Here is a 26300-nt window from a genome sequence, read left to right as displayed (position 1 = left end):
GGAAAGCATCTGGAAGGAACATAAATATTCTGCCTTGTAAGACTTGCAATATGTAGAAGAGAACAACCTCTGTCTTCTACAACAGAACCACAAGTCAAAATTATATGTTCTCATTTTCCAGGTTGTCATGTGTTAAAAAAATGTCTGTTGGCTTTCCCCTTTCTCATTTTATGAAATGCCAATGTATTGTAACTCGTTCATTTCAGTTTGACTGAATTTATCTAAATTGTCTATTTTAGACTCAGTGTCAAGATCTGCGAAAAAGAAAGAATCTGGAGTTGCAGATCTTGTTGGAGCCTGTACGGGGCTGGGAGGGTGAGAGCATGAAGTCACTTGGTCAGGTGGTCTACATGTCACAGGTCCACATGCAGAGCCCTGTAAATGAGGTGAGGAAGAGTGTGTCAACCCAGAAGTTGCAGTGAAACCCAACCTCACATGTTACTTTCACAGCTGCATGGTTACATGTGTACAAAATAGTTGTTATCAAAATGCATGCTACAATTTTTTGGAACAATATCGAAATATACTCCATGAAATGTCTGGAGTTACTTTTTTACAAGATCCTTTGTGTAAAACTAGATAATCCAAATAAAATTGCTGATCAGGTCCTTCTAAATGTAACAGCCAGAGCCACAGACTCATTTCTTGATTTACCTTACTTGTTTTAGCATACGAATGGAAAATATTTAAGTGACAACAGCTCAAATCCCCCTGCAAAGTTTTGCATCTGTGGTCACTGAATGTGTTATCAACCCTCCAAATGGAAACAGTGCTGTGTGAGGGAAGTGATGAAGGTCCTAAAAACATCAGGAGGGGGTTAAATGGTAGAAAACTAGTAGGATGTGTGTGAAATGGTATTTTACTTGCTAAGGTCATTCGGAGTGTTTCCCTCCATTCCTGTTCAATGTATTCCCTTTCTCTTTCTCTCTTTTGCTTAGCTGAAATTTATCTTGGTTTGCTAAAGATAAGGTACGATATTTGTCGATCATGAATGAGTGCTATAGCAATTACGCCGACCACCATTTTAGACCAGTGCACAAAACCTTGTGACGTAGAGACATTTGATGTTTGTGTTGTTTGATGTATGGGTGCTGTAATGCCATACACATGCATTTGTCTCTTGAACAATGTGATTGTATTTAGCTAGTGGTGATAATAATATTCACTGTTAATACAGGTATGTCATGTTTGCATATGTATTGAATGTAATGTGCATATGTATTCTAGGATAAAGAAGAGCGATACTTCATGCTGTTTCCTAATGTGGTAGTCATGTTGTCAGCTAGTCCGAGAATGAGTGGCTTTATTTATCAGGTAAGTACAGCCACCTTAGCACGAAAGGAAGTTACACTGCTCTAATGAACTTTGGTGGTTCATTGGGGGAAAAAATGCTCATCTAGGTACTTGACAGTGAGCGCCTGTTATGAAAAAGGGTGAAGAAAATGGCCCTGATTTTTGACTGCCAGACTCTTGTTTCATAGGGACGGATGCCGCTAACAGGAACCACAGTAACCAAACAGCCAGAGGATGCAGAAACAGGCCATTATGCCTTTGAAATAACAGGTTTGTTTTAGTCCATACAAACATCTATAAATAGCATCTTTTGTATGTGCGAGACATCACGAAAATGTATGCTATTAATGCTAGATTCATGACCTGTTTTTATATAAACATTGGGTTTAATTTAACCAGTAGAGAGCATTTGTGGGTGAATTATTTTTTGAGCAGCACATACTCACACACTTTAATTTGTTTTGGTACATTTTCCATGCTGAAAAGACCAGCAGTTTCTATACTGGTCCACCAGCATGGCCTTTCAGGTAAAACTGGTTGACCTAGGACACCTTGCTGGTTAAACTAGTTAAGAATCCTTGTGGGGACATCCATTATCTAAAACACAAAATATGCTGGTGACTTGCAGTGCTGGTCTTTTTGTAACAAGGTTCTTACCTTTTGCCATGAGGATGATGTTGTTTTGTGTTTTTAGGTGGAACGATAGATCGTATCATGGTGTTCTGCAATAGTTTACAGGAGCAGCAGGAGTGGTTAGAACATCTTCATGCTTACACCAAGGAAGGAAGCCCAGTGGGAACAATATTGAAGGTGTCTGAATCTATTTGGATCCTTGTAAATTTACAGAAAACATCATATTAGACACAATATATTATAAATATGATGTACTTCTAGAGAAACTTATTGTTATGTGTTTTGCATTGGCAGAATGTTGAGGGTAAGCACACAACCATGACCCACATTTTGCACAGTTTTGGTGGTCCTGTGGCTAACCGAGGCCCTCTCGAACCCCCCAAGATCACCAAACCTTGGTCTTTAAGCTGCCTGAGGCCTGCGCCACCCCTCAAGCCCTCTGCTGCTCTGGGCTATAAAGAGGTACGCCTTCAGACACTGTCTGGAAAACAGTCATAAGTTCTTGTGTGGGAGCGTAATTTACCTCTCTGCGTGTTCGGTGGTCCTAACAGGAAACCTGTGCACACACAGAAGTACTCTGACTGTAAGTTTTGCAATGGCTGGTGCTTTGTTTAGTAAGCAGCCACCTTTTTCATCTTTACCACAAGTTGCGGTGGTGGGGTTAGCATGTTATCTGGTTTCAGAACTGTTCATTATGTAAAACTACTTAAAGCCCACCTGAACATCTCTCTAATGAGCACTGCATCTCTAAGACTGTGTCAAGGATGTTATCTATGGATGGGAATCATAAGGAACTTAATGATTCTGGTTCAGATTTCAATTCCACCTGAAGGTATAGTTCACCCAAAAAGAAAATTCTCTCATCATTTACACACCCTCACAAACAAAGATTTTCAGAAGGATATTTCAGCACTGTAGGTCCATACAATGCAAGTTAGAAGTGTCCAAAACTTTTAAGCTCCATAAAACATATAAAGGGTGCATAACATTTATCCATACGACTCCAGTGGGTAAATTGATCATCATCTTCAGAAGCGATATGATAGGTGTGGATGAGAAACAGATCAATATTTAAGTCCTTTTTTACTATAAATCGTCATCCCTGCCCAATAGGTGGCAATATGCACGAAGAATGCGAATCGCCAAAAACAAAAGAAGAAGAACGTGAAAGGGAAAGTGTATATTTATTGTAAAAAAGGACTTAAATATTAATCTGTTTCTCACCCACACCTATCATATCATTTCTGAAGACATGAATTTACCCACTGGAGTCTTATGGATAAATTTTTATATGTTTTCTGGAGCTTCAAAGTTTTGGACCCTGTTCAATTGCATTGTATGGACCAACAGAGCTGAGATATTCTTCTAAAAATCTTCGTTTGTGTTCAGTAAAAGTTATACACATCTGGGATGGCATGAGGGGGAGTAAATGATAGGAGAATTTTCATTTTTCACTTTTCTTTAAGGCTTTCAGTTTGTGAATAATTACATTTATGATTTTAAAGTACTTTTGAAGTACTAAAGTGGTGTCAATTTATTAACCGCTCCAACTGATTCACTGAGCCGCTGAACCAATTCAAAGACTGCTTCATCGGGCCTGGGTAGCTCAGTGGTAAAATACGCTGGCTACCACCCCTGGAGTTCGCTAGTTCGCTAGTTCGAATCCCAGGGCATGCTGAATGACTCCAGCCAGGTCTCGTAAGCAACCAAATTGGCCCGGTTGCTAGGGAGGGTAGAGTCACATGGGGTAACCTCCTCGTGGTCGCTATAATGTGGTTTGTTCTCAGTGGGGCGCATGGTGAATTGAGCGCGGTTGCCGCGGTGGATGGCGTGAAGCCTCCACACGCGCTATGTCTCCGTGGCAACGCGCTCAACAAGCCACGTGATAAGATGCGTGGATTGACAGTCTCAGACATGGAGGCAACTGGGATTCGTCCTCCGCCACCCGGACTGAGGCGAATCACTATGCGACCACGAGGACTTAGAGCGCATTGGGAATTGGGCATTCCAGAAAAAGGGGAAAAAATCCCCCCCCCCCCCCCCAAAAAAAGACTGCTTCATCAAAAAGAACCATCTCACTAGAGTCCCTTGTTTGTGAAATTAACTAGATTAGTTGTGCTGTATTGTTTGTTGTTGTATGCAGCCAGCTAGGACAGCGCAATAAAAATACATGTTGTCTATTGATTTTATTCTTTGTCTTTTTATTTTCTTTGCGCTGCTATTAGTGAAACTGAACATCATTTGGTTCAGATATTTTTCAAAAAATGCAAACAGTTTTGAACAACAATAAAAAAAACTGATCTCAATTCCCAAGCCTAGTGTTAGCTACCTTCTCTGACTCATGAAAGCATGTGTATACTTCTGTTTCAGCGCACCGAAATGTTCACCTCTTACTGTTCTCTCCATCATATTCCTGTCAGACTGTTCTTTTATTCTCATACACATCTTTATTATCTCTCCATTTTCTGCTTCTATAGAGGATGTCTTATATCCTGAAGGTAAGAGTAGACGTGAGTCTGCGTGACAGTGTCTGTGTGTTTGGCTAGCACCCGTGTTGCATGCTCGATCCATGCTTTTCTTTGCTGTAACACTCTCTATCTCTTTTTCTTTCTTTTGCTCTGGCAAGCCACTCATTTCCGGTGTTTTTTTGTTTGCCTTGTATCCTCCTTTCCCTCCGCAGTGCTTATATTTTTGCATTTATTTCTTAGTCGGAGGAGGATCAGATAAAACAGCAATTTGTTGGTAGGGAAAAGGCAAAAAACAATGTAGACCAAAACATTTCCTGCTTCTCAACCTTTAAATCTCTTATTTAATCAAAATACCCACAACCCCAACCAAATGCTTTTCCTGCATGAAAAACATGCTTATGATGTGAAACTTGTCTAAAAATATAATGCATTTGTGCATTTACAAAAATAACAATAAAAACTCTAATAGTGGTTTATAATAATAGTAAGACATACATTTTGTCATCTTTCCAACAACAAAAATAGACTTATTTTATCCTAGCATAGTGTCTGAAATTTGTCTCCTCTAAATCAGGGAATATGTTTGTCCCTAAATACAACACTGGATGTGGCACTCATCTATATGAACCATATTATGAGGAAGTTATTTTATAACTACCTAACTGTATCTAAATATAAAATGGATACAAATCTTAAGAATGCCCAGGATATGATGTTGTATACTGGAAAAACGTAACAAATTATTCTTGAATACAGAGATATGATGCTGAGTAATTTTCATTACAATTGATTCTATATTTGGAGATAGTCTAATAACCTTCAACGATGGATCCAAGGATAAAGTCAACAAAGGGGAGATTGAATCGTCTTGCCAGCTATCTTTAGTGATTTTGAGGGGATTAGGGAATACATAGCATGTTGCCACGGTTCCTGAAGGGTTAGAAAACATATCCATGTCAATAAAATCTGAACCAATTCATATTATTATTTCCCACAAATGTGGCAATTCAAGTTGATGAAAAGTTTTCTCTGCATCAACTGATAATACATCTCAAGATCCAAGGGTATATTGGTAGCATTCAGAAAATGCAATAAACCTGTGAATTGCTTTTAAACTAAATACAGTTTGGTAAGGGATGTAATTTTTCGAGTGATCAGATCTCTTAGTGAATTAATGTTATCTATCATTAAGTCAAATTTAGATGATCAAAAAGATCAGCATCTGTTATGAAAGACATACTGTCTGCCTTAGAATTGCTCATTGAATTTGCAAAATCTTAGTTTTTATCTGCTGTAACCGTTACAGTCCAAATATCATTCCACATATCTGTATTTTGGTTGTGATTTTGTCAATTTGTGCAACATTTGCTTTCAATGCTTAACGCTTTACTTGAGGTCTAAAGGTGTTTTCCTTGACGCCGAAGTAAGAAACCTTATGTTCCTATCAAAACTGTAAAGTCGCCCAATCATGCTGCACAAATCTGTTTAAGGGCCTTGTTTAATTGTTAATATCCACCTATTTGATCTTCTGAGACTGATTTTCATGTTGGTCAACTTTGAGCCTTGTGTTCCATGTTTAATGGCTTCCAACACTTTTTTGCTTTTTTTGTTTCAGCCATGAAAGTTTGCATCCATGGCAAATCAGTCGAGAGACCGTTCAATTCATTTACCTTTCTCTGTTATACATTTATTTAGCTAAAGTGAGTAATTTTGCAGTAATACATATTACTGTCAAATTAAATACTTTAAAATGTCAGCTATTTCAGCATGTGCATTTACTTTCACTTTGAAGACACAAGTAAACTGTGCAAACTGAAAATGCAGCATTTGCTCAGCGGGAAGAATGCCAAGTGGAAGAATAATTTATAACTTCAAAGCAATACAATCTTACAAAGTCTTGCTTTTAATACTCGTCCTGCTTGACGGTTGTTTGTCATTACTGTTTCAAAACTGACAGATTGTCCATGACAGGATGTTACAAACCTTTACATAATTATTAAGCCATCATCACCATCACCAATTTATTAAAACTGTGTCATCGTAACAATTACAGACCTAAAATATTAGTCTTCAAGAAAAATAGACTATCATTTCAGTGAAGTTCAGGAGCTGGATAAAATAATTTTATTTAGTAAAGCTTTAAACCTGGAGATTTTCAGATTTAGACGACTCACTCTGCAAGAGATCACAAGAGTAGCTGTTGTGACACAAAGGTAGCTGTAACACAGTCAACAAATGACTCAGACTGCAATAATTTGTTCACAAAGCAGACATTGGTCTCTCAACTGCAAATTGTTTTCATTCGTGAGTCCCTTATAATTTGCAGTTCAATTATCATTAATGGCTTCATAACTTATGTAAGCTACAATTTATTGGTCTAATTTCTTAGCATCCTCACTCAGGATTCAGATGCAAATTAATGTTCGCTAGCTGAAGGTTTGTGGTTCTATTCCAAGCTAAAAGAAAACCGTTACTTCATTAACACCAGACTGTTTCCTCAGGACTCTAGTAAAAGCCCCAGACCCATCAAGAAGTTTCTCCCGAAGAGAAAAACAGAGAGAAAACCATCAGATGATGAATTTCTTAGAAAAAGTAGGTATATTAAAATGTTAAACAAATGTCATTGTCTTCCCGGAACTAAAATGTAGTAGTAAAAAAAAAAAGTTAGTGGTTGTATTGCAAACAAACAGTCTTGCAACTTCTCTTTCAGCATATATAAAGGTCTGATAGACATGTAATAGACGTTTTTGGTTGGTTCTGAATGTTTTGTTTTATGACTGACAGGTACAGCAGCTCTAGAGGAGGATGCCCAGATACTGAAAGTGATTGAGGCCTACTGCACTGGAGCCAGTCTCCACCAGTCCACCACAGGTAAGACCTGTCTACTGTATGCACTGCATAATGAGAGGAAATCAGAGCCTCCTAAATGTGCATTACCGGGTTTCTGAAAAAATCTCTGCAGTAATACGTGTATAAAACTAATAGAAATCCCAAACCTTGTGCATTGCCAGGTAATGAATTACAAACTCTGTTCCAAAAACAAATGAGCTGCCTCTGTAGGCAGCATTTCAAAGTATCATAGATGTGCTCCCACATTGCAACTAGCTCATGGAAAAAATAAATCCAATATTTGTGTAATATATGTATTTGTATGCTTATTAGAGTATCACACCATTAGTTTAGTAACATGTTGATGCCAAACACAACTGGAATCAGTCGTGAATTGAGTGTCTCGTGTAGAGTGCTATTTGAGTTTTTGGTCCTCTTCTAGAGCGTTCCAAATCAATCAGATTTTTAGTTAGGATGCTGCCGAAGAATGCAGTTTTTGGAACAGAGTCACAATCTGACCTTTAATTTATGCATGCAGCTGTTCGTAAGGAAAGTGTTCCCCAAGTCCTGCTGCCAGAAGAAGAGAAGATTATTGTTGAGGAAATGAAGAGCAATGGCCAGACTGTCATTGAAGAGAAGTATGTTCAGTTGTCTAATTACAGAATTACTTCTAGATCATCAACTTCAGAAGATGATCAGAACACTCACTGGCTTCTTGTTCTCCAATTAACATCCGTTTGGTCCTCGGTTTGGAATAAGTATTTGAAATCTGTACAAGCAATTGTAATATATGCTTAACAATGACATTGTGAATACATTTGTTAAGTTTTTCACTTATTGTTTTGAAAGTTGTGGAATATTTTTTTTTTCTTGGCTTTTTTTTTCTCAGAAGTCTTGTAGATGCAGTATATGCTCTAAAAGATGAGGTCCACGAATTAAAAAAGGTAAGATTTTGAGGTATGGACCCTTTTTTTACATTTACAAGTTTGAAACGCAGAAGTAAAATAACAGGGTAAACTTTTTTAGATGTACATGGGAGACTACAGCAAATATTAATTTTGGGTTCCTATTTGCTCCAACAGTAAAAACGAAAAATCTGCTATTACGTTTACATGTCTTTCCAAGGAGGACAACAATAGAGAGATGGGTTATTGCAATCAGAAGAAATAAAGATATCAAATTGACTGTCACTCCCTCAGCAGCCATATTTCAAGCTCTGTCATAGCAGTGTTGACTCAAATTTTAAAAATGGCATATCGGATCAAACTTGAAACTCTAATCTTTTGATTAAAACAGATTTCAATTAAAAACTTAATTAGGTTTCTTACCAGATGTAGTTTTGTTGCCGTTTTTCCCAAAGACAAACTCTGCTGTGATTGACAGCAAGTTGTTTTTTCACATGACTCCATCCGTCAAAATTTTAGTCCTTTACTGACAGTCCAGAGTCTCCTGCACTGAGATCAGTCAGTTTAAATTAAATTATGTGTATAACAAAGCCAAAATACAATGTCCACACATGTGTATGCGGGGTCGCATGAGGTTAAAACATATGTAAATCTTTACAAAATTGAAAATTATAAAGAAAGTTTACTAGATTTACCCCGCTAAATTAAGGTGGTTTTGTGTTATGACGATCTGTGAAATGTTTTTAAATTTGAATTGGCCTAGACTGTAACTGATGTTTTTCTGATGGTTTGTGTTTGTGAATGTAGGAGAATAGATGGATGAAGCAGTGTCTGGAAGAGGAGCAGAAGTCTCGTAAAGAGCTGGAACGTGTGGTCAGGAAGTTGGCTAAGCAAAAGAATGACTGTTCCTGGGAAGAAGGAGTCCATTGAAGAACACTCTGGACTTTCTTTGATCCCCCATTTGCCATGCTTGTGTTTATCGTGTACGTATTTCTGTGTCTGTGTGTCCTCGCAAGCGTGTTTTTTTCCACCGCATTATACACTGAACGTTGCTTTTGGAAAGTCACCATGTCACCATTATCAACTTTATGATTATTGGCCCTTTGCTAGGAAATTTAAATTCTCACCATGCGCAAGCATATCATGGTGCGGTTTGCTTCAAGCTCCTTTGATTTGCTCTGTACGAAAGTAGATATGACATTCTGAGAACAAAACAGCTGAGGAAGACTATGTGAACTCCTTATTACAAATTGATGTTGGTGGTTTGGAACACCTCAGGTAACTGATGGAGTCCTGGACAGTTTTGTTCCCCCTGGCGGTTAACTGGCCATTGGCCCCAATCAAGCACTCCAAGATAATCCAGTCCGGTAAAATCCGGACAGAAGAAAAAAACCAGAAAGGATGGTGGAACCTTCTTTTTAACTGAACAAATATCTGCCTCACTTTTCGACTGGTACTGGTCTCAGTCATGGACTTGATCTTTCTTGGACATTTGCTCAGCCAATGCGCAACAGAATTCCTACTCAATACGCTGATGCACACATGAAACATATTCTGTTGATGGTTTTGGAGTGAAAATATTTTACTTTTGAGGTATCATAGCTATTTTTTTGTTGTTATTTTGCATGCAGGTGCATTTCAGGCCTCCCCTGACTGACCACAAGTATTGTCCTAATTGTACTTTTAAAATGTGAAAACGATGTTGCTTGAGGAAGCTTTTAGATCATGAATGCAAAAGTTGGACTCTGAAATTTTTGGTTTGCAAGTGATAGACATGAGATGCCCTTCTTGCCATCTTGAAATTAGTTTCATTTTTTATTTTGATCTCTTTTTAGTTTGAAGCTTTTGAAAAATGCCTGTAAATGTAGGTTGAAATAGTGCTTTTAAATTGTGTGTTGTCCAGACAGTCACTCACATCAGCATTGGGTGTACAGTATTACTAAAACGGCCATCATATGTCATAATCATGCTTCTGATAATCATTGTCATAAAAGTCTAGAGCTATCAGGGATATAGTTGTCTGAAATATTGTCGCAAGTTACGAATACCATACTAATAATATATAAAATAAAGTATGTATATATATATATATATATATATACACACTACCGGTCAAAAGTTTTGAAACACTTGACTGAAATGTTTCTCATGATCTTAAAAATCTTTTGATCTGAAGGTGTATGCTTAAATGTTTGATAGACAAAAATATAATTGTGCCACCATATTAATTTATTTCATTATAAAACTAAAATTTAATTAAAAAATAAAAACTTTTTGAAATTGATGACTTGGACCAAATAATAAAAAAAAGCAGCCAATAAGTGCCCAGCATAGATGGGAACTCCTTTAATACTGTTTAAAAAGCATCCCAGGGTGATACCTCAAGAAGTTGGTTGAGAAAATGTCAAGAGTACATTTCTGCAAATTCTAGGCAAAGGGTGACTACTTTGAAGATGCTAAAATATAACACAGTTTTGATTTATTTTGGATTTTGTTTAGTCACAACATAATTCCCATAGTTCCATTTATGTTATTCCATAGTTTTGATGACTTTACTATTATTCTAAAATGTGAAAAAATAATTATAATAAAGAATGAGTAAGTGTTTCAAAACCTTTGACCGGTAGTATATATATACTTGTATACCATATAAATATGTATATATCATAGATATAATGGCAATAAGAACCATATTAAAACCAAATTTTTTTGATGACTAGAAATAAAAGAAAACATTTATTTGAAGTTGAAACCATTACGTATGTGTCTTTAACCAAAAGTACTACTAATAATAAAAAAAATTCCAGTATATTTGATTCCTGCAGATTTGGTACTACGGGCCCTTTTAGGACTTGACTGAGTGTACTTGGAAACATACAGTACTTCAGGAACTGATATTTGTCCCCCCACTTGCGATACCATGGTGCCTCGTACTAGAATGAAAAACAAATGGTGTTTTAACCCATTTTTATATATATATATATATATATATATATAAACACACACACACACACACACAGTTGAAGTCAGAAGTTTACATACACCTTAGCCAAATACATTTAAACTCAGTGTTTCACAAGTCTTGACATTTAATTCCCTGCCTTAGGTCAGTTAGGATCACTACTTTATTTTAAGAATGTGAAATGTCAGGATAATAGTAGAGAGAATTATTTATTTCATTACATTCCCAGTGGGTAAGAAGTTTACATACACTTTGTTAGTATTTGTTTGCATTGCCTTTAACTTGTTTAACTTGGGTCAAACATTTTGGGTAGCCTCCCACAAGCTGCTCACAATAAGTTGCTGGAATTTTGGCCCATTCCTCAAGACAGAAATGGTGTAACTGAGTCAGGTTTGTAGGCCTTCTTGCTCGCACACGCATTTTCAGTTCTGCCCACAAATTTTCTATCAGATTGAGGTCAGGGCTTTGTGATGGCCACTCCAATACCTTGACTTTGTTGTCCTTAAGCCATTTTGCCACAACTTTGGAGGTATGCTTGGGGTCATTGTCCATTTGGAAGACCCATTTGCGACTGAGCTTTAACTTCCTGGCTGATGTCTTGAGATGTTGCTTCAATATATCCACATAAATTTCCTTCCTCATGATGCCATCTATTTTGTGAAGTGCACCAGTACCTCCTTCAGCAAAGCACCCCCACAACATGATGCTTCCACCCCCATGCTTCACGGTTGGGATGGTGTTCTTCAGCTTGCAAGCGTCACCCTTTTTCCTATAAACATAACGATGGCCATTATGACCAAAAGGTTACATTTTTGTTTCATCAGACCAGCGTAAATTTCTCCAAAATGTAAGATCTTTGTCCCCATGTGTACTTGCAAACTGTAGTCTGGCTTTTTTATGCTGGTTTTGGAGCAGTGGCTTCTTGCTTGCTGAGCAGCATTTCAGGTTATGTCGATATAGGACTCGTTTTACTGTGGATATAGATACATGTCTACCTGTTTCCTCCAGCATCTTCACAAGGTCCTTTGCTGTTGTTCTGGGATTGATTTGCACTTTTCACACCAAACTACGTTCATCTCTAGGAGACAGAATGCATCTCCTTCCTGAGCGGTATGATGGCTGCGTGGTCCCATAGTGTTTATACTTGCGAACTATTGTTTGTACAGATGAATGTGGTACCTTCAGGCATTTGGAAATTGCTCCCAAGGATGAACCAGACTTGTGGAGGTCCACAAATTTTTTTCTGAGGTCTTGGCTGATTTCTTTTGATTTTCCCATGATGTCAAGTAAAGAGGCACTGAGTTTGAAGGTAGGCCTTAAAATACATCCACAGATACACCTCCAATTGACTCCAATTAACCAATTAGCCTATCAGAAGCTAATTGGCTAATTGCCTAAAGGCTTGACATCATTTTCTGGAATATTCCAAGCTGCTTAAAGGCACAGTTAACTTAGTGAATGTAAATTTCTTACCCACTGGAATTGTGATATAGTCAATTAAAAGTGAAACAATCTGTCTGTAAACAATTGCTGGAAAAATTACTTGTGTCATGCACAAAGTAGATGTCCTAAGCGACTTGCCAAAACTATAGTTTGCTAATATGAAATCTGTGGAGTGGTTAAAAAATGAGTTTTAATGACTTCAAACTAAGTGTATGTAAACTTCTGACTTCAACTGTGTGTGTGTGTGTGTGTATATATATATATATATATATATATATATATATATATATATATATATATATATATATATATATATATTCCAGCAAAATGCTCCCTGTCAGCAATTGCAACTGGAGGTATCACACAATGTGTTTTTTACCTACTCATTCTTACTCTGGCATAGTCATGTGCGGCATGCTTTTTTTTTGGGGGGAATACTTGCCAGATTTACTGTAACGGTTCACATTGAGTGGATGAGTAATTACATGGCTGATTTCACAAATTATACCTTGTCTAAAGAGCTAAAAACTTTCAGCTAATCATTACCAGTGTGACATGTACATGACTAATTCTATCTATCTTTGTGAATCTGAGGGACAACCACAATTTTATGCAGAGGAGAAATGCATACAGTGAGCCATAAATAAGAGAAAAGCTTTGTGGAGTTTAAAAAGCTGTCAGTGGTCACCTTTGGAGCATTGCTGGATTTGAAGCAATAGCTATTCAATGCAATAGAAGACTGGTTTGTTGTTACAATTGCTGTGCATTCATTAAGAGCAAGTTACTCTCTTGGAAAGAGTATACTGTGTAATAAATGCTTCAATTTAGGCAATAAGATGTGCTCTGAGGTGCACAGTATAATGCTGTTACTGTGGTACTGTTGTGTGTAAATTTATGTTTGTGTTTGTTGCAGAATTGTTTTCAACAATTAACCTTGCATGCCATGTGTTTCACATAACCTTAAATATTATTTTCAAATGTTAACTTCAATAGATTGTATTGTTATTATTATGGAAATGGTCTAAATGTCTGGCATCTGCAGTGGTTTGAGTATAACAGTATACTACTTCAGATGGTCTTTCTGTTCGTGTGTGTATTATGTGGAATGCAATAGATTAAAGTGATCAGTAGCTTGTATTTTGCAATTATGCAATACCATATGGAGACATGCAATTCGGTAGACGTGCCTACTAGTCTAAACGAAAGGAGCTTCAAGTTCACCTTCTAATGTCATGAATGTGTCAGGAATAGAAATACTACCTGATATCTATAGCACTTTCAGGAGAATGTCCATGTAATTTGCTTTTTTAAAGTGCCCGTGTCTGCAGACCACACATTGTATTTTTGTGCAGAGCTAATCTATGCAATGTGAATGCTTATATATTTGTTTCTTTTTCAAGTGCTTGTGTTCTTATTTTGCCCACATTTCAATACAGAATTCTTTTAATAAAAGTAACACCATAATTAGCTGTTTGTATATATGTGTGTTTTTTGTTGTATAGTGATATGTAAAATTACTTCCACTGAAGTCTTTGTTACCCAGGAAATTCCACCCAACACTTTGTCATGCTGAGGTCTGCGTGCGTAGTGCAAAAGAAATCTGGTGCTTTGTGACAGTGTTTTTCTTTTTTTTGGGGGGGGGGGGGGGTGTAATTGTACAATGATCAAACTGCAGGCTGGGGTGAGTGTAGCAGGCTGAGAACTTCCTGTAAGTGGAGGCACAAACATGGCTCTGAAATGAGCGCACGTTTGTTACTTAAAACTCACTGTTTCCATGCAGGATGATGGAGTGTTATAAAATAGGCACAACAGTAGTTGGTGATTTAATGATTACAAATATCAAATTGTTATCAAAGTTAAAACAGAACTGGTAGGCTAGCACTTCTTTCTTTTCCATTTCGTCCTACATATTAGTTTCCAAACTCTAAGATTAGGATTTCTCTCAACCCGTAGACATAGATTGTATTACACTTAATACAACTCATGACTAGTTGGAAACAGTGGGGGTAGTCATTATATTAGAAAGCTGAACAGGGGACTTTGTGGGAATCGTGTGGTAGTGGAATTAGTAGCGCTTTTTTGGCTTTCAAATTTATACTGCATATTTAGAATATTTACTATAAAAATCTGTACTTGTTGTATTAACATTCTTTGTTGTCATTTTTTCCCTATATAAATATATAAAGGAATAGTCTTTTAATTACAAATAGTGAAATCCACAAATGTAGTTTTTATATAGCCTAAACTAATTTAATATAATTTCACAGTCCTACCAATACAGAGATAGATGGAGAACATTTCTGTTTTAACTAAAAAAAAAAATAAAAAAAAATAGTAACTAACAAAAAATGGTAATTGTAAAAACTATTTTGTGTTATGTATAGAAATTGTTCACCAAAAACCAGGGTTTTATATTAGGGTACAATGGGGCTAAAGGCCCTCCAGGGTATAAGGCATTTTTGATTTTATTTTCTCCCAAAACACTAAACAGCAACAAAAAACTACAACATCACTTTCTCAAAAACCTGTTTGTCACTTTACACTGCAAAATACGCATGACTCCTGAGATCATTGTGTGCAATGTCTAAAGTTTGATTTTGAGGTAATTTGATCTAATAATTAATCAAATTAAACATTTTGCAAATGTATGTAGCTAATTGGAATCCGTGAAATTATCACATTTATTTAAAGTACTTAATATTTTCCGTTATGTTCAATGTGATTTAATAAAAAGTTTTTCAATAACTGTCCAGTAATTGAAAGAGTAGTATTTGTGGTAGAAAGCCCCTCTGTTGCAGGTGCTAAAGGCCCCCATATTTTTCTTAACAAAGGAAATAGATTTTTTATGAAAAAAAATTCAAAGTCACTGTAACGAGTTTCACAGCATGGGCAAGGAGGAGGCGTGAACCGGCTGAACAGCAGCGTAAACTTTAATGACAGAACAACTCAAACATAACATAAAAGTGCTTTGCATCACAACACGTGCGGCTGTCCGGGCCCCTCCGTATCTCTCACCCGCTGAATAGACAACTCCGCGCCAGGCGTGCATCATCACGCCCACCTCCTCCTCACAGACACATTGTCTGATCCAGTCACAATGGAGATTCATTTGTTTAAAGAATATTTGAGATGTTAAGAAATGATAAATATGTTTGAAATTAAAAGGAATTTGTGCCCTTTTTCTGAAGTTGCTATTTTGAATAAGCATTATCTTAATATGTTGCTCAAAAAAGCATCTTACTGTCTCAAAAGTATTTGCCTAAGTTGACAAATTTTGCCCTATAACTACTGTCCCAATATTTACAAGATACCACTTTAACCCCCCTGGGGGCCTTTTACTTGGGGTAAAAGGCTCCCTCGCCACCTTACAAATAAAAAAAATAATCAAAACAACCTTCCGTTATTTCTTTTCACACAAATTATGCTGATCCATCCATATTCAATAAAAACAAACTTATTATTTCAATCTTGATACACATTGTGACCAGAAAAAAAGCCAATTTTCCTTTAGGTGTGCCTTTAGCCCAGTTGTACCCTATGCGTTGTCATCTCTTTTTTGCAGGGACAGATTACAGTTTGTAATCAAAGTTTATAATACAAGAACTTTGGGAAGTAACTGATACTTAAAATCTCAAATGTAGCTATTTAATTGAGTACAGTGCATAGATTAGTATGTTCAGAGGACTGGAGTTTAAAACAAGTACTAAAAGTAAAAATCAAAAGTCAATAATTTTGTCTGGGGTATACCTGAATAAATATGGTCAATACTTTATTATTAATATTGTTATTAAAAAGAAAATCAGAAAAGATAAGAAGAGCAAACGATGAGAAGGAATATTAAAGAAGCAATAAATAATTGACAACAAACTCTAGCATTCATGGTTGTAAAACATTCCTGGTATTCATCAGGGTATAATTTGCAATGAATAATACAGCTGAAATATTGTCCCCAATTCCTGTAAGATTTTCAAGATTTCCTAGCTTGTTCTGAATTTGGATTGTGGTGTGATGGTATCATTGAGAAGAGGTTTTCACTGGAAATGATCTCAGGTTCATGTCTTTATAACACTGAGTAATAATTATCCATGTTAAATTATAGTGCCTCTTTGATCCAGTCAATCCCCTGAAAGTCTCATATCATCCATCTCTTGACCAGTTCAATTCCAGAGTGTTCATTACTGTAATTTGAATAATCCAAAGCTGCAGGAGTCTCTATTCACCAATGATGTGTTTGTTACTGTAACATAGAGCTGTTGGTCTTTCTTTAGCCGAAACACCCCTGACAGTGAGGCAGTACACAAATGTGAATTGTTTGTGTTCAAGCTGCAAAAAGACCTGAGTATCTCCTTGTCTTCCTTTTTTCTTTCCTGAGGTACTTTGCTCTTTATAGCTTGTTTTAATGCACTGTCAGAGTGTTTGGAGAAGGTAACTTGAGAATAGATGAAATAGATTCCGGGGTATTGAATGGTCAACGTATCCCTTGTACTGCTGAGCCGGACATCCTGTAGGAATGAGTGGTCTAGGTCCCAGTGAAGTTTATTTGATAATCTCTCACCTGTGGCTGTTAAAACAAGGACATTTTAACTGTCACCTCCCAATGGTATGACATGAACCAAATTACATAACTTGATGTACTTATGCATTATGCATTATGTTTACTCGTTATGTTTACTCAAGAGTTACATAATACAATGGATGTCTTGGCAAAGATTTTACAGTCTCTTTCAGTATTGTAAATGTACTGATTGGTCTTACATTTAGCTGTATGTTCATTCTGAAGAATCATGTGTGCTGCTGGTCCTTTGAAAGATGCCGCTCCAGTTAACCTAGCCACTGCAGGGGAGCAACACTACAACAGTAAGTTCATCAAAAACTTACAATAAAATACACATCTAAATCAGATCTGCAAATTATTGAAGTAGATCTTTTTATTCACCAAGTAGCCTTTAGTTATACTACGAATTTCTTCTGGTGCAGGTTCCAACATATGGTAGTACAGAAAACCATCTTAAATGGTCTTAAATGGCTTTAATGGTTACAAATATCAACAGAATAAAGGAATCAAATGTAATATTTAAAAATGTACAAAGTATAGTGCTGAATGTTAAAAATTCACAATGTGCAATATGCAGTAATAAAGTGTGTTCTGTATGTAAGGTTGTCAGCATGGAAATATGTACCTTTTTCAGTTGCTTCTGAACCCTTTAGAATAAAGAAAAAGTAGATTAATGACACAGAAAGTATTCATTTATTTAGATGTAGATCTAGAAGTATCCAAAAATGAGCAAAAGTTAATTTGCCTTTTACAAGCACATCATGTCATGATGGGACAATATGCCTTACAATTTTACCTTTGCTATGACAGCCTTATATTTGCCAGTCAGTTTATTACAGTCTTTCATTGCGTCCTCCCACACATTGCCCTTTTCACATACCTGTAGTCTTTGTAGGATCGCCATGTCTTCATTGTATTTCTCCTGATGCTGCTGATGATAAAGAAAAGGCCACTTATGAATATTACAAGTTGACTGCTTTGTGATACATACAGTATGTAATGCTTCCATGTTTTTGAGTACAGTGAACCAACACTTACAGTGTTGGGTAAATTACTTAAAAAATATTAATCCACTACAGATTACTAATTATGTCTCTACAATTGTAATCAGATTACTTTACTAATTACTTCATTGAAAAATTAACCACATTACTAATTATTTTACTTTTAAGTTACTTTTGAAAATACATTTCCACTCAGCAAATTCAAAATAATGTCTATAGTTCTTCCTTGTTCATTGTTACACACAAGTCATACACAAAGCACCTCACATTTCTCCTACACAATGACTCGTTAAGGGACCATAATTTATGTATTCTACATAAATAATATATTAGAAATATCCTAAATGTACTTAAAAATAATTAAATTAATTGAAAGTCAGTAACTGTAATCTGATTACAAGAATTTAAAATGCAAATCATTACACTACTTTTTTTGACTAAAGAGTAATTAGATTACATTAACTAATTACTCTGTAATTGGATTACACCCAACACTGCTTATAGTATTATTATGTTTGCTTTATTCACAGAAATACATAATCTATGATGTTGCATTCTTGCCAAGAGATCAATTGGACTGCAAAGTCAAGGTAATGAGATGTATCTGAATGTTGCTAAGAGATTAGCTTTTAAAATAGTTTTCTTTGCTTAACCCATACATGAGGAGATTTTGTATTTTATTATTAGCATAAGGGCACACATTCTTAACTGGGTTTTGTGTTGATTTGAATTATACTTTTATTAGTAATGCTCACCATGTGATAAACAAGAGAATTGTTACTGAGTTACTTCACAAGCCTGTAACCCATATAGTGTGATTGTATAATTTGTTGTGTAATTTGTTTTTTTAGCTTCCTCTTGTCATAGAGGTTTTTGTCGGCATTGTTTCTTTGATGCTCAGTGTGCTTCCTTACTCATCAAACCACACAAACCAGGAAATAGACAATCAAGAATAGGCCTCTCAGACTTTCATGTCAGTTGTTACAGTTTAAAATTAATTATATCTGTTAATTCAGAATGAAAATAGTGCGGATTTAATCTCTATAGTTTTGTCATGATTTCACATATACCAAATTTAGCTTTGGAGCTTTTGGATTTACCCTGCATATCAATGAGCGTTTCATTTTGTTGTAAGTAAATGTTTTAAAAATTCTGATAATTTTAAAAATGTTTTCTGACATTTCTGAGGTGATTAGCTACACATTCTTAAATATACTTGTAAACCTGACCCAGACACACGTTTTACACCTCCACAATGGAGCTAAATCATCTCAAATTTCAAGTAATAAACCTGATGTGGATACTTCTACAATAACACCTATTATCAATCATTGCCTAGCAACAAAAATACTTTGGAAAAAGTTAAGAGCATATTCAAGATGTCTATAAAATGATTATAAATATTAAATGATTATAAAATTATAAGCACCTAACCCTAACTGACATTTAATCAGGCCTTTTTAATTGAGCCTTGTAAATAAATAATGTAAAAACCAAGATCCACCAAGAAAAGAACACTTCATACCACGTTTAGTTTCTGGAACAGGTAGAGGAATCCTCCGAAGGTCAGTATAATTAAAAGCAGTAGCATCACAGACAAAAACTTGACTAAAGGTGTGTTGCCTGGCGGCTGGGGTCTGCTGTATCCTGCCCGAGGAGGCACTGGTGGGGGATTGTAAGCAGTGTGAAAGGTGTTTATCATGGTGAAGAGAAGATAAGTTGATAAGAGAAGAGATGTGCACTCCAGAGACACCCATGCAGTTCTGAAGAGCTGCTCGTACCAGCAATGTAGCTCATTTGAAAGCAACTTCCTGAAAGATGTCACCTTTTCACATGGCCACTCATTTTTAACACATTTCTTTTGCACAAAGTTTATTGTCTCAGCAGATTCAAAAACAAACAATACAAAATTAACTGTATTTCCTCTGCAGGCCAGATTTGAGCATGGGGGAAATCTAACAATTAATTTACAGAGGCCTCAAAAAGGAAACTTGTATGAAATTTATTGCATTAGACAACCAAATATCAAACCAAGTGACATCTGTAAACAAATGCTTAAGTTAAGCTCAACTGACAGCATTTGTGGCATAATGCTGATTACCACAAAATATCAAGCTACAAGACATAAACATTATATAACATGATTTTAGTGTCATAAAATCGGTTGATTACCTTTTCTGTGTAAAGTTATTTGCAATTTTACAACTTAGTTGCCATGACGATGCAACACCATAAAACCTGTAAGCGATTTTATCACACTAAAGTCATGAATAACAGAGATTTTATCACACTAAAATCATGTTTACATGTATCATGTTTTCATCTTCTGACTCTGCTTTTGAAATTGTGTGTATTTTAATGTTTATGGACAGGCCTCATTTACTTCCATTGAAAGTGACTTACTGTAATGAAGATTTATGTGTATATACACTGGTGGCCAAAAGTTTGGAATAATGTACAGATTTAGTGGTGGTGGTATAGTGGAATAAAGCACTGAACTGGAAATCAGAAGGTTGATAGTTTGATCCCCACAGCCACCACCATTGTGTCCTTAAGCAAGGCACTTAACTCCAGGTTGCTCCAGGGGGATTGTCCCTGTAATAAGGGCACTGTAAGTCGCTTTGGATAAAAGCGTCTGCCAAATGCGTAAATGTAATGTAAATGTAGCTGTTTCGGAAGGAAATTGGTACTTTAATTCACCAAAGTGGCATTCAACTGATCACAAAGTATAGTCAGGACATTACTGATGTAAACAGCACCATCACTATTTGAAAAAAGTCATTTTTGATCAAATCTAGACAGGCCCCATTTCCAGCAGCCATCAGGCCAACACAAGTAATCATGCTAAATTGCTAATTTGGTACCAGAAAATCACTTGCCATTATATCGAACACAGCTGAAAGCTATCTGGGTCGTTAAATGAAGCTTAACATCGTCTTTGTGTTTGTTTTTGAGTTGCCACAGTATGCAATAGACTGGCATGTCTTAAGGTCAAAATTAGGTCAAAAATGGCAAAAAAGAAACAGCTTTCTCTAGAAACTCGTAAGTCAATCATTGTAATGAGGAATGAAGGCTATACAATGCTTGAAGTTTTCATACAAAGGTGTACACTACAGTCTTCAAAGTCAAAGGACAACTGGCTCTAACAAGGACAGAAAGTGATGTGGAAGGCCAGATGTACAACTAAACAACAGGATAAGTACATCAGAGTCTCTAGTTTGAGAAATAGACGCCTCACATGTCCTCAGCTGACAGCTTCATTGAATTCTACCCACTCAACACCAGTTTCATGTACAACTGTAAAGAGAAGAATTGCAAAGAAAAAGCCACTTTTGAAACAGAAAAACAAAAAGAAAAGGTTAGCATGGACAAAGAAACACAGACATTGGACAACAGATAATTGGAAAAGAGTGTTATGGATCTTAACCCCATTGAGATTTTGTGGTATCAGCTAGACTGTAAGGTGCGTGAGAATTGCCCGACAAGACCGCCACATCTATGGCAAGTGCTACAGGAAGCGTGGAGTGAAATGTCACCTGAGTATCTGGACAAACTGACAGCTGGAATGCCAAGGATCTGCAAAGCTGTCATTGCTGCATATGGAGGATTTTTTGATGAGAACTCTTTGAAGTAGTTTAAGAAGTTCTGAAATTTTTTTTCAAATTGTAATAGTAATTTCACGAATGCCACATTGGTGAATAAAAGTACCAATTTCTTTCCATAAGAGCAAAATCTGTACATTATTCCAAACTTATGGCCACCAGTATATATATATATATATATATATATATATATATAAATTCAGCCATGAGCAAACGTATATATATAACAACAACACCCTTTTAAAAAAATCTGACCACAGTGAAGAGGCGGTATAAACAACAGGAAACAAAAAATCTGCACAGCTGTGAGAAAAAACACATGACAAACACAAATTAAACTTGTTATTTATGTGCTCTACCCATTTCTTTAAGGTCAATATGTTGCTAGTTTGCCACATTTGCCACCGCAGGGGTTGGCAACCTATGGCACGCGTGGCAGCACTGGCACGCGGAGGGGTAATCACTGGCACGCCATCAACGGGGAGAGAGGAATAGACAATTTTTTTATATAAATTCTGCACCTGCATTCCAATCTATATCTTGATGTAATCCTTCCTCATGATTACGCAGTGTGTTTTCATCAGCTGAATGGGAGGCTAAACACTGTTAAAGTGTGATGAGACTTGCGCTGCGCGTGCAAGCCATTCGCACATCACGAGCCGGCAGCGCTTCTCTTTTGGTTAATCACATGAGTAAACGCGCCTGCTTTGCTTTGGTCAGGCTGAGCTGATGACAGCCTACATTCCATGTTTCATTTGTTTCTTTTTGCTTTCAGAACAACACGTCATGTAATAAGGAGAACACCACTATTAATCCTTCAGGTTTACATTACCGAGCTCTGCGTGATTTTGAAAAATGTATGACATAATATAAGAAATATTTATGACATATTACACAGCTATTGACCAGGATATTAAAAAATGGCACTCCATGTCAAAAAGTTTGCCGATCCATGATTTACTGCATGCTTCCAATCTCTGACCTCATTTTAACCACAAACTGGTGGTCTGTGGTACATAGTCTCATAATCACATTTGATCTTCCTTATATGTTTAAAGGGCGCATCTAAGTGCAATTTAGCATTTTTGTGAGGGGGTAATGGGGGGTCTTAAAAGCATATTCTTTTTACCTGCCTATAAATATTATATGTACAACCATGCATCAACAATACTGTCAGTAATTATCTATTGACAGTATATTAGCTAACTATGATGTGATGCTTTCAGGGAATAAACTGTTCATAAATCATCCTTGTATGACTTAAAAAAAGAAATGTCTATCACCTAAAAGTTTGGTGTTGCCTGTGATCTTTACATCAGAAACTGCTGATTATCTAGTACAGCTAAACTTTTGGCAAAGGAAACAACACAACACGTTTCATATGAACTGCAGCATCTAACCTCAGTTCCACCCCCTCTTCACCATTATTCAGTCCCTCTGTCAGGGTTCAGATTTTCCGAAGTCATCAGTATCATTACAAATATGTGTTCCACAAATTATCTTCACCCACAGGATCCATGAAATGACACAGCTGAAAACCTGGTGACCATACTTTTGTTTGAACTTTATTTACAGAAAGAGCTGCATTATAGTTCCTACCATGTGTTTTCTACCTGAATCAGTGTGTGTGTGTGTGTGTGTTTGTGTGTGTGTGTGTGTGAGAGAGAGAGAGAGAGAGAGAGAGAGTGTTTGTGTGTGGGTGGGTGGGGGGGATGGTTAAATGTGCATTTATATGTGATCATTTCCTTAGTTCACTGCTTCAAATATATTCAGTGCTCATGAGTAGTGTGAGGTCATTTACTATTAATGGTCTTTATGTGGCACTTATTTCAATGAGCACTTTATTATGAACACTACAGTATGCTTCCCTGCTGTAGCCCATCAGCCTTAATGTTCGATGTGTTGTGCATTCTGAGATGCTATTCTGCTCACTACAATTGTACAGAGTGGTTATCTGAGTTACCATTGTCTTTCTGTCAGCTCAAACCAGTCTGGCCATTCTCCGTTGACCTCCCTCATCAACAAGGCATTTCCGTCAGCAGAACTGCTGCTCACTGGATGTTTTTTGTTTTTGGCATCATTCTGAGTAATCTCTAGAGTCTGTTGTGTGTGAAAATCCCAGAAGATCAGCAGATACCGAAATACTCAAACCAGCCTGTCTGGGACCAACAATCATGCTGCAGTCCAAATCACTGAGATCACATTTTTTCCCCATTCTGGTGGATAATGTGAACACTAACTGAAGCTTCTGACCCGTATCTGCATGATTTTATGCATTGCACTCCTGTCACATGATTGGCTGGTTAGATAATCGCATGAATGTGTACAGGTGTTCATAATAAAGTGCTCAATGAGTGTATTTCACAACTGATTATCACAAATTCATTTTGGAAAATCTAGACCTACATTTAGATATCCCTTAAAATATGTAATCAAATGAATGCTGTATAGCTCTTATAGGCTAGTACAGTAGGTATGTTCAGTAAGATACTTAATGTGTACAATTTAACAACTTGGCAGTTTAATTTAAAACTGCATAAATAAGCATATTGTTAACAGAGGATACCTAAACAAAGTTGCTTCCAGAATTCACACCATAGACACAAATCCTGATGAGATGCCATTGCCTAGAATTTTCAGAATATTGGATGTTTGGAAAAATCAAGAAATATTTAAGCAATTTGAGGCCATATATTTACTGAAATTTGGCTGTTACTATCATAATTTGTCATGATATAGTGGACATTAGCATAATATGCATAAACACTGTATAGGCTCAAAGTACAATACTAGTACAAGTTCACTACAGGCTGAAAGAATTAAACACATTGCAGAAACTGTTTACTGCTTCCTTTTCCTTTAAGGTAAGGAGTGGGGCAGGGGAGAATGACTGACTTCATGTATGACTCACAGAGGTTGGAGTGTGTGGTTAGGTATACTGTCTGTGTGTGTTTTTGTGAAAAGGAGAGTGAGAGAGAGTGGGTCTGTGGAACCAACTAGGAGAACGGCAAATATGAAACTTTTCACACCTTCTGGAAAAAAGTGCTTATAATGCAAGATCTTAGTCCAAAAATGCTCTAGCTGGAATAATGATGTAAGCTGTTTATTTTCAGCATGCACATGTAATATAGCGTGACTAAAAAATACATACATTTTAAACTTTGAACATTATAAAATAAATGACTTGATATGGTCATTTATGACAATGCTAAAGACAAGGAGAAATTCAATTGGTCTTAAAATAAGGAAATAATTAACCTCTATTTCAATACAACATTTCACACTTCTGGCAAAAGACACTTAAAACAATACAAACTCTACCTATACATTAAGCATTACAACTTCACAACTACTACACAAAGTCTTTAAAAAGTGTCAATACTGTTTAGAGTAAACTTTCAAAGGTTTAATTGCCACTGTCTTGGGACTATCATGAAACCGGCTTACATACCAACTCCCTGCGGTATGATTTGGGTAGTGGCTCCTACTACTGGCGATAAGTGCTATTACACTATGCACCTGTTGCACTACAAGCACTGAGAGCCGACACTAGTGCTATACTGCTTTGCGCTACAAGATAGCAATGTTTTATTTTCATTCTAATTTATTCATAAATTGTGTACAGTCAGTATAACATGGCACTTAATGAATGTTTTATATTTAAAAATATATTCTCATGTTCTTAAAACCCCCATAAAATTGCTTGGGGTCAATAACCTTTAGTTTACATAATTTCTCATTCCAAAGAACATTCTATTGGACATTTAATTAATAAATAAATGTGTGAGTGCAAGATGCACCATCAATATTTTGGCGTAATTTTCCCAGAAGACAAAAACTGTGAATTTTACATGTATATATACAACATCTGCTTAATGATAATTTCATCCATAGGCATCATTTAGAGGTGGGAAGGGTGGGTCATGTCCCTACTACTTTTTGCATTTGATAATTTTGTCCCCACCACTTCTTTAAATAAATTTGTCAGACAAGAGTCTAATGTAGAATAAACATCTCCAGTTGTTCAGCAGGAGTTTCTCTTTCATTCGCGTGTTATATTAAGTGGCAGTCACTCACTGGATTTAATATTTTATGTTATGATAAGTGCTCGTTGCGGCTGTTTTCAGTGGCATTGAGCGACACCGGGTGGCGATGTTCTCTTGTGCATCTAGACATGATATCTACTCGCTTTGCTCTTCTGCCGCTCGTGTGAAGAAAAATGCAAACAGATGTGTCCCCGCTCAAAATACACATCCACTGACATACAGATGCAATCTTAGTTTATTAAAATAACAAGTTGTATTTAGGGCTGATGAGAACTCGGAACTGCTGTTACTGGAGACGACAACTTTACCATGAGACCATTGAGTCAGTCTGGCTAAAGTCGCACTGATCCATGTATTTCTCCATCAAAATCCCATTACTAATAGTTTTTGATGTATGGATCAAATTATCAAATTAATCATATGCAAACTATTTATTGGAGCATTTAAATTGGTCATCAAGAATGACTATATAAAAACAGTAAAATATGATTTTACATGATCTACACATAACCTAATCAATGTTCATGATTTTCACCACTTTGTGACATCACAACCCCCAT

General features: G+C 36.4%; 2 protein-coding genes across 4 annotated transcripts in view; one reads left to right on the top strand and one right to left on the bottom strand.

Moving 5' to 3' along the window:
- Positions 1–14000, top strand: part of arhgef6 (Rac/Cdc42 guanine nucleotide exchange factor (GEF) 6) — a 39095-nt gene extending 25095 nt beyond the window's left edge. Inside the window, exons 12-22 of one of the 2 annotated variants that reach the window (XM_051650221.1) lie at positions 240–386; positions 1228–1314; positions 1482–1563; positions 1988–2103; positions 2221–2388; positions 4404–4424; positions 6896–6986; positions 7179–7265; positions 7762–7861; positions 8113–8167; positions 8936–14000. In XM_051650221.1, the coding sequence (XP_051506181.1) occupies positions 240–386; positions 1228–1314; positions 1482–1563; positions 1988–2103; positions 2221–2388; positions 4404–4424; positions 6896–6986; positions 7179–7265; positions 7762–7861; positions 8113–8167; positions 8936–9058 (1077 nt within the window). In that variant the 3' untranslated portion in view covers positions 9059–14000. Of the gene's footprint in view, positions 1–239; positions 387–1227; positions 1315–1481; positions 1564–1987; positions 2104–2220; positions 2389–4403; positions 4425–6895; positions 6987–7178; positions 7266–7761; positions 7862–8112; positions 8181–8935 lie in introns of both variants that reach the window. The other variant, XM_051650223.1, reaches the window with a different exon arrangement.
- A 1019-nt stretch (positions 14001–15019) lies between these two features.
- Positions 15020–20061, bottom strand: cd40lg (CD40 ligand). 2 transcript variants are annotated; one of them, XM_051650243.1, is made up of 5 exons: positions 19618–20061; positions 17969–18016; positions 17714–17735; positions 17289–17366; positions 15020–17094 (listed from the first exon to the last, which is right to left on the bottom strand). In XM_051650243.1, the coding sequence occupies exons 1-5, from the start codon at positions 19792–19794 to the stop codon at positions 16709–16711; spliced, it is 711 nt and encodes a 236-aa protein (XP_051506203.1). In that variant the 5' UTR covers positions 19795–20061; the 3' UTR covers positions 15020–16708. The 2 variants fall into 2 exon arrangements, with proteins under 2 accessions (XP_051506203.1, XP_051506202.1); XM_051650242.1 differs by having other exon boundaries at positions 15024–17094; positions 17969–18019; positions 19618–20054.
- Between the last annotated feature and the right edge of the window lie 6239 nt (positions 20062–26300).

This window comes from Myxocyprinus asiaticus, chromosome 22 (assembly GCF_019703515.2).
Source record: "Myxocyprinus asiaticus isolate MX2 ecotype Aquarium Trade chromosome 22, UBuf_Myxa_2, whole genome shotgun sequence".
NCBI classification, from domain to species: Eukaryota; Metazoa; Chordata; class Actinopteri; order Cypriniformes; family Catostomidae; genus Myxocyprinus; species Myxocyprinus asiaticus.
The sequence above is the reverse complement of the archived record's forward strand: the minus strand, read 5'-3'. Positions and strand labels throughout refer to the sequence as shown.